Here is a 14027-nt window from a genome sequence, read left to right as displayed (position 1 = left end):
AGAGCAGTGCCTAGAACCTTGACCGAGTTTGGGACGTCACACTTAAGTAGAATTCTACCTCATTTGGGAATATTTCTTTGAGGGTTATAAATTTCAGAGATAAGCTCTCTGCTATTCCTTTGAGGCTCCAACCGGACACCCACAATGCCCTCTGGGCGGATGAAGAAAAAGTAGCCTCCCTTGAGCTCTCCTCTTTGCTAGCTCTAGAGGAAAGTTTCCTAAGGCGAAAATCAAGGATTAAATGGTTGGAGCTTGGTGATTCCAACTTAGCTTACTTCCATAGATCAATGAAGTCCAAAATAAATAATAACTCTACTCCCAGGATTGTAGCACCAGATGGTTCCTTCACACTGTCAAAGATATTAAAGCAAAAGTTGTTCATTTTTTAAGACATTGTTCAGAAATTCTTCGGCTTCCTCTAGTCCATCCTAGACAACATGATCAACAAGTTCATCCCAGGCCACCTCATCAGTTCCCTCCATGCTATTCCTTCTGAGGATGAAATTGTAGCTTCTATCCACTCTCACAAGAGCAATAAAGCTCCTGATCCCGATGGCTTCACTATGGGATTTTTTCCCACCTCTTGGGATATTATTAAAGATAACCTTCTTCAGGCCATCAACAGTTTCTTCTTCAACTCAAGCTAGATCAAGAGGATCAATCACACTTTTCTTTGCCTCATCTCTAAGAAGAAAGTTGCTTAAGTGCTTCTACCATGTCTGATTTCATGCCCATATCCCTATGCAACCTCATGTACAAGTTTATCGTCAAAGTCCTTGCAAACAAGCTCAAGTTAGTGGTGGATTTGGTAATCATTGATAACCAATCGACTTTTATTGCTGATAAGAGAATCTCAGATAACATTCTCCTTTGTAATGAGATTGTCAAAGGATTTGAGAGAAAATCTCATCTGCCTGCGGCCCTTATGAAGATAGACACCCATAAAGGGTTCAACTCCTTGAGATGGGATTTTATCTCCCAAGGTTTTTCTCAAAATGGCTTTCCAACCCCTTCCCCCCCCCCCCCAGTTTTTGTGAATTGGATCTACTACTGCATCTCCACTCTATGCTTCTCTGTGTTGGTTAATGGTAGTCCAGCGGGTTACTTTGCTTCTTCTGTTGGAATTCACCAGGGGTGCCCCCTTTCCCCTTTTATCTTCACTCTTGCTCTTAAAGTCCTCTAAGATGTCAACAGTCCTGAACAGATCAGCAACTTATCTCTCCCATTCCCAAATGCAAGGCTCTCAAGCTTTCCTACCTTGCTTTTGCGGATGATCTCATGATCTCCTCCAAAGCTTCTATTGTGTCCCGCGAGACCAATATGCCTTGTTTACATCTCTTTGAGGATTTGTCAGGTCTCACATCAACCATAAGAAATCTCTCACAGTCTCATGTTCTTGGTTGTAGTCTTTGATGTTGAAAAAGTTAGTTTGATTGAGGCGACTGATTTTACCATTGGCCAGCTGCCAGTAAAGTACTTAGGCTTGCCTTTGATTCCAGCCAGATTGACAGCTCACCATTGAACTCCTATATTGGACCTCATCAAAAAGAAGCTCTAGCCTTGGAAAGGCAAGCTTCTGTCATATGCGAGCCACTTGGTTTTGATCCGATCAGTTCTTCAGTTTTCCTATATTTATTAATCTGGTATCTTTGGCCTGCCTCAGTCCATCATCAAAGAGTTTCTATTATGGCTGCCTTCATTTGGAAAGGATCCGATGCCTTTAGATTTCTCCATCCAATCAGCTGGGTCGATATTATGTCTCCCCAAGGAGGAGGGAGGTCTTGGATTACGAAGAATCAAAGAAGTCAATTCAGCTAGTATTATCAAGTTTATCTAGAAGCTTGCATCCAAGAAGAAGTATATGGGTTGATTGGGTCTACTCTGGCCTCCTCCGCTCGGATTCTATTTGGACTGTCCCCACCACATCTAATGCATCTTGGGTTTGGTGTAAGATTCTGAAGCTAAGGCCTACTATTATCGGGCCTTTTCTACCCAAATTGATGATGGTGCCTCCATCTCTCTTTAATTGGAGCATTGGCACCCTATGGATATTATCCTTCACTTTGTTAGTGCCAAAGCCATCTATAGTTTGGGCCTCTCTAAGCAGTCTATAGTTTCAGACATTATTAGCCATGGTGATTGGGCCCCTCCAGCTCTCTCTTCACCCTTGCTTTCTGAAATGTGGAATGCCTTGCCCTATATTTCTAAAAGGCCTAAAGGTAGGGGTTATAATGTAATTTGGTCTCCAGTCACTTCGGGTCTTTTCAGCTCCATAGCGGCCTGGGAACTCATCCGATCTCGTGGCTCCCTAGCTCCTTGGCACAAGCTCATGTGGTCCAAAAACTACATCCCCCACTATTGCTTCACAGTCTGGTAGGCCCTATCTAACTGCCTCCCAACGCAGTCTTTCCTCTTCCACTGCCACATCACTGTCTCCCCCTCTTGCTGTCTTTGTTGGAATGTTGTGGAAGATATAGATCATCTCTTCTTTGTTTGTCCCTTTTCCGCTTCAATTTGAAAGGGGTGCTAGCTAAATGTTAGCTAAGAAGTCGAAGGTTCCTTCCGCTTAATTTGGGTGGACATGTCCTTTGCAGGTTCTTCAATCTGTGATATGGTGGGCAAGCTTGCTGTCAATGCCGCCATCAGTCATATTTGGATAAAGCGGAATCTCAAGAAATGGTCCTCTTCCTCCAGATCCTTCCAGAAGATTTGGAACTCTTATCTCCTTTGAAATCTGTCCTCTTCCATTTCACATAAAAGCTCGAACTGTTAGGGAAGGGCAGCCTTAATGTATACATCAACACTCCCCCACACGTGCAAGGTAAGATCCCATAGTCCTTACAAGTGAAGTTTACGTGGCAATTCTTCGTGCAATACCGAGGGAGAAGAAGTGTCGGCCCTTACCCGATGTTTGCACTTTCTAGGAGTCGAACACTCGATCACCTTGCTCTAATACCATGTTCAATACCATTTCACCTAAAAGCTTGAACTGTTAGGGAAGGACTGCGTCAATGTATACATTAAAAAAAAAATCAGAAGCAAGCTTTCTCCTTTCTCCTCTAGATGTACCGATTCCCCAAGGAACAGGCATATTGTTGTTTCCTAGGGTCTTCCTCCTTCCATTCTGCAGGCCTCCTTTTCTGTTCCCTGACGGCTGTGGCTTTGCCTTATTAATTTTGTTGTATTTGCTTTTCTTTCCACTCTTTAGGGGCCCCCTATTTCTCCGGATTTTTATCTGCTCCATTTTTGACATCCTCCATTTTGTTCCATTTCCCCCTTAGATGGTTGACACATGGCATGTTTAAATCCGATGGTCAAAAATAAAGATAATTCAAAACCCAACCAACCCAATTCTAACCATGGTTCTCAAACCCAATCCATTCCTAACCCTAACCATGGTTTTCAAAACCAACCCTCATCTCTCTCCTCCAACTCTATCCTACTCTCTCTGCTGCGGTGGTGACCCAACCCTCCTCTCCTCTCTCAATCTCTCGCTGCCGGAGAACCCATCGGAGAGGTTAAGGGTTCTTAAGAAATCTTCTCCTTGTTCTGTTCTTGGCTCTCCAACCCTCATCGCTCTGCGCGGATCCCATATAGTACACCGTCTGATCCTCACAAGTGAACAACGCAATGTGGGGAACATTTGGTGGGAGTACCGGAGCTGAAGTGGAAGACCAAGAAATTAAAAAAAAAAACTTTGCTTCCATTCCATCCATGCCCCGCTTCCTTTAAAATTAAGTTTCAGACCAGTCATTGATATCGACTTTACTTATAGAAATCTAAAATCAATATCAAATTGAAATATGAATACTCCTCCTCCTCCCTGTTACCTTTCTTCTTCTCCCACCTCAAGTCCAGATGCAGATCGTCTCTATTCTCTCACTCCTACTTCTGCTACTCTCATGGTTCTCTCCCACGACCCAAGGTACTTCCTTCCTTTCTTCAACCTCACAACCCACATTGCCAAATTGATGATTCTGTAAGATTTTAATCTTTAATTTAACATATAATTAATATATTTCCATTTCCATTTCCAGTAGATCATGAGAAATGCCGACGCTGGAATACGTTATGCCGGTGCCGTCTCTTGTATTAGGGGTGAGAGGAGACAAAACCCCATCTGAAGAAATAGAAGAAAGTCCACAAACACCGACGCCAGTGGGAGAAGACAAAGGGGCAGACGATGGTTAGGGTTAGGGTTGGGTTCGAAAACCATGGTTAGAATTGGGTTGGTTGGGCTTTGAATTATCTTTATTTTTTACCATTGGATTTAAACGTGCCATGTGTCAACCATCTAAGGGGGAAATGGAGCAAAACGGAGGATGTCAGAAATGGAACACATAAAAATCCTATTTCTCCTTTCTCTTTGTTATTAAATTCTTTATTCAACTACCCCCCCCCCCCAAAAAAAAAAAAAAAAAAACCTTGAACACCGATTTGATGAAAATCAGTAATCACCAAGAAAGTTTTGGTCTGTTTGGTAAATTTTTGAGTAGGGATTTTCTTTGCTTCCTCAACCATTCATAAGCTTCTTCTTTAAATAAATGAGAACCAGCTCCAGGGCTCTGACTATGCCCTTTTAAACTTTAGTGATAACATACACCATATTTCAATTTAAATAGACCTACATAAGAAGGAAAGCCACAAAAAAAAAGGTTCCAGAAGTTCAGGACCAGATATAATATAATGAAACTAGTACTCACAAATCTGATGCAGCTGCAATTGGTCTAAACCCATGAAATACAGCATCAGCTTCACGATCACCCAGTCCTTTTTTAAGTCTTTCAAGGAGAACGCTTCTTGGGAGCCTTTTTCTGTTTCTCACCTATCAAGGGTGATAATGAGATAAATAACAAAGTATTAAATTTAGTCTTCAAGGAGCACACTTCTTGGGAGCCTTTTTCTGTTTCTAACCTATCAAGGGTGATAATGAAATAAAAATAACAAAGTATTAAATTATTTTGAAAAATGCAACTATTAAAAAAGCAGCACAGAATCATGCATAAGCATTAACTTCATTCCTCTAGGTTTTAGTAAAATCAGAACACACAACTCACACAAGCTCTCAAATCGTTCATAGCAGGTATGATCCATTAATCTTTATTTATAACATCATGGAAATAAGCAAAATACGAAACCCCAATGTATAGTAGAGAGAATCCCTTACAACTTAAGTCTTCTTCAAAATAAAAACTATTCTAGAACCTTAACAAAATAGAAACTAAGTACTTCATCCATATAGGATTTAAATCCCTAATGTTTAGGCTTATAGAATTCGCCTATTACAACAGTATACCCAAAAGTATTAAGCCCTTGACCCACATAACTCATTGGTCACTAAAAATTAAACATATTATTCCATTTTTGGTCCAGCTTGATGGCCTGGTTTGCTGCTGCCCTTGTCGTTCTTTTGAACAGCATCAATTTCACATTAAATCTGTGACAATTATGTTACCATGGTGGGCCAGAATCCCTAACCCTAATTCAGGGCTAAATTAGAACTGATGAATAAAAAATTCAGAAGCCAGGTCAGACGTCAGATATGATAAGAGTAAGAGACAGATCTAAGCCAAAATGAGAGATTTCAGTCACCAACCACAGCTCAGATATGGCTGAAACTCAGCACAGATAGCCTTCAGAATAGAACCTGTCAGTACCCAAAACAGGGGGGAAATCCACTGTCCAAGGGGTACGATTAGGTCTGGTGAGGCTGCGGCCAGAATAGAGTACAGGGTCTGGTTAAGTATGAAGGAGGGTCTAATGGTGGAAATCAGGGGATAAGTTAAGGTTAGAAGATAATAGAATACATTTGAAGTGAAACTGGGAAAATTTGAAAGAATTTGTAGGCATTTAATGGACTGAAATCAGGTTCCAAAAGAGAGCAATTGCATGCACCAGAAACAGAACCAGAATAGAAGAAGAGTAGGGAAGCAAGCCAACAGCAGAGAAGAGCATCAATCAACCAGTCCATGGCCCTGGGATTTTAACCCAAAAAAACTTCAACAAAGCTCCACTGAAATTGCTAACCAGTAACTCCAAAATTTCATTCACTAATCAAAAATCCAGCATACTTACAGTAGCAGAACAACCCCTATTGGAAACTAAGGCAGTGTTTGGTATGCATTCCCATTCTCAAAATGCAGAATGCATTCTTAACTAAGAATGAGAACGTTGTTTGGATATATATTCAGCTTAAGTGCATTCTTACTTTCAAAATGAGTTCAGGAGACAGTCCTGCTGTCAATGTAGAACAGTTGCAGGTGGATGTTTCAGAATTGAAGAAGGTGGTAGAGAACCTTTCAACAAGTCCCACAAATCTAACATGCTTAATTCTGATCATAGACCAGAACAGGATTCTTTTTCCTTTTTTGGTTTGTGTAGCATGATGGTTTAATCTTTTTTGGGTCTTCTTCCCATTCTCCCTCTTGTCTCTTCTATCAAAGAGGGGGCAAAAGAAAATCATCAAGTATTTCTACCCAACATATGCTTAATTATGCAGAAAGAGTGTAGTCTAGTCTTTAACAAACTATTCTAAATTATTACCTTTTGGTTCATGGTTTCAATAAACAAAGTTTCACGAACAGAGGAAAATATTGCATTGACAAAGTCTTCAAGCATCCCTCTGGAATGATAAATTCGAGCTAGTAGCTTTTTTATTTTCCCATTAAGCCACCACTGTGTACATTGTATAGAATTTTTGTCCACTGTTGACCCTGCAAAATTAAGTTGCAAGAAATCATGGAGAAACAATGGACACCAAAGAGAAAAAATGATACTCTTGTTCAAGTTTAGAAAAGCAAAGAACACCAAAAAGTGAAAAAGGAAAAGCTAGAATGAAACAAATACACAATGTACTATCAATCGTCAAGTTAAGGTTACCTGAGTTTTTTGGGGGAGAAAGCAATTGAATGGCTTCATCTTCTTTTTCTTCTTCAAGAAGAAGGGAAGCTAAAGTTAGGCGGGCATCAATATTTCCCTCCATAGAGTTCAGACCTGCAAAGGAAGTATAGGTCAGTGACAGACACAGGACACTTTGTTTTGGAACACAGAACAAAAGGTAAAATTAAAATTCCAATGATAAGCTTAATCCACGAACAACTTAAATGTTAAAAGGCTTCGACCAATACATTGTGAAATGTATTAATTTTACTTCCTCAAAAATCTCAGAGATATTTAAGCATCAGAATAAGTTTATCAGAGATGAACGAGGCAGTAAGTCTACGATCATATTACTATTATGATCAATTATACAATTTCTGAATGATAAGAAGCTTATAAGTGAACATACAAGCAGGTTAATTCAGCACCACTGATAAGTTCACCACCATGACCTACCAAATTGTCGTGGGATGAAAACAGAGGTTAGAATTTTTTGTGGTTTAGAAAATCGACGGCTCTACAAACAAGAGAATGGGGAAAGGTTGAAGTTATACTTGAAGTTTTACATAGAGATTGATCAACATGTCTATTACTTGCGATGTTCAATGAGATGATATTCACTCAAATCGAAAAAAGTATGCAATAAATGAGAGCTACTTTTGTCAAGATTACGGAGTAACGTAGAAAAGCCTCTGAAGAGTTCAATCAAAAGGTTGAAGTTATACTTGAAGTTCTACAACAAGCAGCTGAAGATGAATTGATCGAGGAAGTTGAACATAAAATTATTTAAAAGGAGAATAAGATCGAAATTAGATATGAATTAAATGACCAAAGTTGAGGAGTCTCCCATAGAGTTGTTGAAGAGGAGCAAATCGAGATCCCCATAGAGATCGAAAGCTTGGATATTGTTCTACCCAACAATTCTTTAACAAGAAGAATCCATTTGTTTGTATTGATCATGAGAAGCGATGGATCGCTGAATCAATGAAACTGGATGCAGATCAAGTGGTTGAAATTATCCCATCCTTTAAAACTTAAGGACAAGTTTTTTACAACACTAGGGAAATTACAATGATCCCATATTGAGGCCTAGGTGCAAGCTTGAGAGACCCACAAAGTGCCGGTGGCAGTCCAATCGGCTGAAAACAAGCTTTGGGTAGTTATGCTATATGTTGCGCCTTCTATTATCTTGGGTTTCATTGTGTTAGTATACGGGATTAGTAATTAAGTGTTTTGAGTTAGATTAGGATACTTAATAGCTTTGAAGAGTGAGTTCTATTTTGAGTCTATTTACTTTAAGTTAGTTAGTGTATGAGAGTGATTAGAAGTCCTTTTATGAGTAAGTTTAGGAAATTTAAAAGATTACACACACACCCCATCAATCAATTGGAGATGTTTTGATTTAAGAATTTTGAGTTTTCTTAAGAGTTTTGGTGTTATTGAATAGTGCATACTGGATTGGTATCCTAGACCTAATCTCTTTATTATTTTTCTGATCTACCTTAAATAGGTGTAATCTTTCCTCATTCTTTGTCTTTGTTCTTCATATTTTCTCATTCTGATATTTCCCTCTAATTTTTCTACTTTCTTCTCTTGATTCCCTTCTCTCTTCATATATCAATTTCTATCGCTAGTTATTGAATTGATCCCTTATTAAAAACCACTAGGATTTGCCATCGAATTGCTTGATTAAGTATTACAACCATATTCTTTTTTCAGTCAGTTTTCTCAGCGATTTCTGAAACCCTACTTCAACTAATCTTCTTCAAATCTGAGTTTCTGAACCTGATTTCTGCCTAGGAGTTTCTGGTATAAATCATCTAAATAAGCTCTTAAATGAATCCTGTTTTGAAACCCTAACAATCCATCAATTCTACAGGAGATTAGTTTTCCTTCTCCAGGTAGGTTGCTTCATATTCTGAATCTAACCATCATATTTTGATCTAATTTTACTGGTTTGTTCCCCTGCCTAGTAAAACAATCACCAAAAATTTCTGACCAATCTGGTCTGTTCCGACTTCCGACCGAGTTATCAGGATTTCTCTAACCTAGTTGTGTTTTTTTCCTACAATCCTGTCGCAAGCTGATCTCCCACTGGTTTCCCTGGTTCAGGATTAGTTCGGCATTATTCGGTCTCAAGAATCTGAAAGCAAGTAGACAACTAGAAAATTCAAGTGTACAAGGATCCACAAACTTCTCCCCGTCTTAAATCAAAAGCTCATAAAGCCATGAAATATCTCAAAATGTAGTATGCAAGCAAAAGTTTCTCCGTATGAATAACGTCCAGCTACTGTGGGCTCTTTGGAAGCCCTCGAACATCTTGGAATTCCTTCATTGCTTAGGCCCATCTCATAATATACCTTCCCCAGGCTTTGTCCTTGAAAATTCACTCGTTCAGCTACTGTGGGCCCTTGGAAGGCCTCAAAAATCTTGATCCATCGTTACTTAGGCCCATCTCATAATACACCTTTCCCAGGCTTTGTCCTTGAAAATTCACTCATTCCTTTCCTTCCAACTACGCCACGAGATACCATGGGATATCCATCTCCACAAAACAGATGCATTTGGCTTAAGATTCAAGTTAAGCCAGTTGGTAAAAATCATCTTTAACTCTGGGGAGGAACCCATCCTATGCTAAACATGCCCACGATGCCTCCATATCAAAGCAGTAAATTATGCAAGTGTTTAAGGTTGATCATTTAAGCGAAGGGCTTTCAGTCGCAAATAGGTGCATATAATACTCCCTTCCCCCTCCCCCTCCCCCTCCCCCTCCCCTGATGCAAACTGAAGTCCTACATCACAAGAAGAAGAACAAGAAGTAGTCCAAGTGTCTAAGTAGTTTAGTAGGAATGTCTATGTATAGTAGATTCTCATACTTAGTTTATTTTCCTTACTTAGTTTTTATTTTATGTTTTAAATTGAACCGGTCCAAACTGGTTCGAACCAGTGGTTCAATTTAAGTGATTTTAAATATTCCCTCTGTCTTACGAATATTTAAGTTGTAATTAGGACTCCCAAACCTCTCCAAGATTTTTCAAGGAGGAGGAGTATTGTAATTAAAGTCAGCCTAGCTTTCCAACTCCTAGGCTGATTAGGAACTTAGGCTTTGGGCCCTATAGATAAAGCTAAATTCATGGGGGGTCTTCCTCACCTCACAATTGATAATTTTCTGCTCAAGCTGCTCTGCAGCTTTTGTTCTCTCCATTGGAGATTGTCTTGCGTCTGATCAAGGATGGTAGGATTGGTGTTTGATCCAATCGACATATGCGGTGTGAAGTCCGGGTGGTTCTTTGAAGCTTTCATTCAAGTTCTTGTCCAAGGCTCTCTTTGGTATGCTTTTTATTTTTGATTCTTGCCAATTTAACAAAAATCATTTGTGAAAACCATTTTTGGTCAAAACATAAAAATCGTTTGGTAACCACTACACAGAATAGATTGTAGACAAAGAAATATGTTTGGCATACCTATGTGCATAATAGTTTTTTGAAGAGGATGGTGAAGAGATGCCACCTTTACCCATCTTCCTTCCCAAAACATAAACCCAGAACCGAGTTGTTGGGTATCAATCTCTTTGGATTTTCGTTATTTCATTTTGGGATTTTGGGTTTTGATCACCCATCCATATGCAATTTAATCCCCTAAGATCCAGATCCGAAAGGTTTTTGCAAATCAAAATTGAATTAGAACTGTTCATTTCCATCCAAGATCTCATTTTTATTGTCAGCGACACTCTCAAGTTCCTCGACCAACAGAAACTCGACGGTTTTCCGGCAAAGCTGACCTCTCACGGTGCTTTCTTGTCGGCAACAGTGCCGGGGGAATCTGGCCCACCACGTGGCATGCAGAGCCGGAAAGGCTGAATTACGGCAGGTGAGGGTGATCGGGCAAATATCGATACAATCCTTCTTCGGCGGTGAGGTAATAAGGTCAAGAAGAGAATCTTCGATAACATTGTTGAATCTGTTCTCCTCTTCCTCCAGCAATTCATAGTGAATCGCTGATGCTAACCAAACAAAGCTTTTTTCTTTTTTTCTTTTTCTTTTTGGAGTTTTTTGTGTCTTGTTTTGGATTTTTCTCCATTTTTTTCTTCCATGCCCCAATAATTTTTTGGTTTGGGGATTGAAATTGTAACTTTGAAAGTTTGTTCTCGGCGTTATTGCGCTGATTGTTGTAAAGTGTTGTAAAGATGTTTTGAGAATTTGAGGTCCTCTTTTCCCTCCACCTCTCTATCAGCCAAACAGGTCCGATTACGTTGATGGTTTCATTGATGAGAGATCCTTTTTGAGAGAGGAGGAGGTAATTAATAGATTCTAAACTAAATTCTGCGTATTTGTTTCACTTCTGAATTCTGATCCGTAGAGTTAATTATCGGGAGCAGTAGTTGAGATCAGATTGAAGAAGATGCCCATCGTGTCGTTGGCTAAGACAGATTGGCTGTGGAAGGCGTTCTTGCCTGAAGGAGAAAACAGAGACCATGAAGCAGTGAACGCGACGGGGCCGAGGGCGGTGGATATAAGTGGAATGGAGTATCCGGAGACACTGGTGGTGGTGGGAGGATTTGATCCGTTGCAGGATAGGCAGAGAGAGTTCTATAAGTGGCTTAAGAGATCTGGGAAAGAAGTGAAGTCGATAGAGTATCCAAACGCAGTTCATGGGTTTTATTTGTTTCCTGAAATACCTGAATCTTCTCAGTTTATGAATGAGGTTAGGGATTCGTTTATTCGTTTGTAATGCAGAAGAAGAAGAAGAAGAGGGTCATTTCTAATTAAACAAGGAAATGACGTTCTTACCCTTCTATTATGAGACCTATGAGCACGTGCTCATTAAAGTCCCCGAATAAATGGTCAAAAGTGATTTTTGGCCAAAAACTATAAACAACTTTCGATCTATTTTTTGTTTTTTGTTTTTTTTCAATCTTTTTTAAATAGAAATAGGCTCCATAAACAGTACCAAATACAACCAAAAACGATTTTTAAGGCAAAAATCAAAAATAAAAACTATACCAAAGCTGGCCCAAGATCTGATTTTATTCAAGAATCTACATTCAAACAAGCTGCTGCCCAAGGATTTCTTCACAACAGTGAATTTGAATCATCCCCAACCCCATACATCTTCTCCTAACCTTCCATTCACCCAAACCCTAGTTATCCCCTTTCTTTGTTTCAATTTTCACAAAACCCAAATTCTGTACAGACTAATTCAACCATCAAAATCCCTCCAAATTTGGATCAAATTCTAGCCTCAACCGAAGGGAAACTCGATCCAAGCACCAGCCCTAGTAGACCATTTTATATCAAAATTTAACGTAACCTTCACTGGAAGACTCCCCTACATCAACTTGACCTAACCCTACCATCAAACCCTAACTCACAACAAACCCTAACCCTAATCTTGACCAGAACTCCTATTTTGACCTAGCCGAACTACCCATTCAAGAACAGAACCTGGTTATTGGCTTCTAGTTGGTCTCCTACCAATCTAGAAGACTAGAACTACATTATCCCCCCCAAGAAAAGAGAGAGAGAATAAATGGAAGCCACCTATTCCAACAATGGAACACAAAAAGTCTCACAGCATCTGAATTTGCAAGGAACTAATGGCAGCATATCAGGCAAATGTGCCCCTTCACAAAATGTCGGAGCATTTGGAAAGAGAGAACTGAATGAGATTTTTCTAATGCCTTTTAATGAGTACATTAATTGAATTCATGGAAACAGTAGCGCAACAGCACGGAACTCCCTAATAGGGCACTCAGCTCATAACATATCCGACTATAATACAAGCCCACCCCTACATACGAGAAACTGAAATCTCAAAAAGGCATATTGTTCCCATAACAGAGCACTGGGCATAATGATTACTGCCCGTTGCTTTGCAAAATCATCAGCCACGTCATTAGTATTTCTTAGTTTCTACTGGAACTGAAGGTGCTTTTGTTGCTGTAGTATCATATCTCCTGCAGTATATTATTTTTTGTTCTTTTTTCTTTTTCCTTTTTTTTAATTAAATTATTTGACACCTATCAAAACAAAAATGCAAATTACCAAATGGGTCTAATATAGTGAGCATAATGCTTTGGTTCTTCTATGGCTTCTGTGTCTATCTAATGACATTAAAGCATGGTGAAATTCTTCACCAATCAGCAATTCTACGTCAACCTTCAGTAAGTCAACTCTGTTATAATTGTGTCCCTTCTCCAATCAGACTTGAGAAAGCCCTACAACTCCACCAATCCTCAAATACCCAATGGCCCTGGGTTTCTTAATTAGCATCCATCAACATCCATTTAAACCAGACCTTCCAGGGGCGGTTGCCTATATATATCATGTTACAATACCAAGACCCTGAATCAGATACGAGAGTGAAGAGAAAGAAGAGAGAAGACAAAGTTTCCTAAGAAGGGGGAAGACATGCGGCTAGTGTGGAATGATTAGCCGCAGACTCTCCCCTAAATACTTATAATATCGCAAGCCAAAGGGAAAGAAGTACAAGGACTAAACTACCCTTGTACCCACGACTTATACTAAACCAGAACATAAAACACCAGAATAATAAGAACAGACAAAAACACCCCTAAAACTCAACATATCAGCCTGTCCAAAATCAGAAATCCCCAATCTCCAATGGCTCCTTAACTAAAAAAGCATGAAGAAGTTTGAGATATATGTGGACTTTGAAGAACTTGAGGACAGAAATGAAGCCTCTTTTAAATTCTTGCAGATCCATGCTCTAGGAGTATTACTTTATGATTAGATATTTTATACAGCTGCAAATTTTCTCCTAGAATGGCAAATCCTGAACATGTCCAACAAAACTGAGATTGTAGATTGTAAAAAGAAAGATCCGCAGCGTAAGTAGGGAGAGAGATGCATATCATACATAGAGCACTATATGATAAAGGAAGGGAGGCACATATCATGTAAGGTGAAGATGGGACTCCATCCCAAAATCGGGCAATGATGGGGGACAGACTTTACCAGCTGGCACCATCTCAAATCTCAATTATGTTTCTTTACTTCATTAAAATTCATCTTTTGCCCATATATAAGTTGTCTTTGCAACCATAGTTCAAAGTTTTGTTGAGATACCAAAATTTCGACGAAATATATTGATTTTGACAAAAGTCGAAGCGAAATCCTATGTGAAAC

At 39.4% G+C, this 14027-nt stretch overlaps 1 protein-coding gene across 2 annotated transcripts in view; it reads right to left on the bottom strand.

The window, feature by feature from the left end:
* The window catches only part of LOC122641316 (general transcription factor 3C polypeptide 3), a 62784-nt gene that overhangs the window by 29265 nt on the left and 19492 nt on the right, over positions 1-14027 (bottom strand). For both annotated transcript variants that reach the window (XM_043834519.1, XM_043834527.1), the window contains exons 9-11: positions 6880-6993; positions 6544-6713; positions 4704-4825 (exon numbers count right to left, since the gene is read on the bottom strand). In XM_043834519.1, the coding sequence (XP_043690454.1) occupies positions 4704-4825; positions 6544-6713; positions 6880-6993 (406 nt within the window). The remainder of the gene's footprint in view (positions 1-4703; positions 4826-6543; positions 6714-6879; positions 6994-14027) is intronic.

This window comes from Telopea speciosissima, chromosome 1, assembly GCF_018873765.1.
Source record: "Telopea speciosissima isolate NSW1024214 ecotype Mountain lineage chromosome 1, Tspe_v1, whole genome shotgun sequence".
Lineage (NCBI taxonomy): Eukaryota > Viridiplantae > Streptophyta > Magnoliopsida > Proteales > Proteaceae > Telopea > Telopea speciosissima.
Note: the sequence above shows the minus strand (reverse complement) of the source record. Positions and strands in the feature narration are given on the sequence as shown.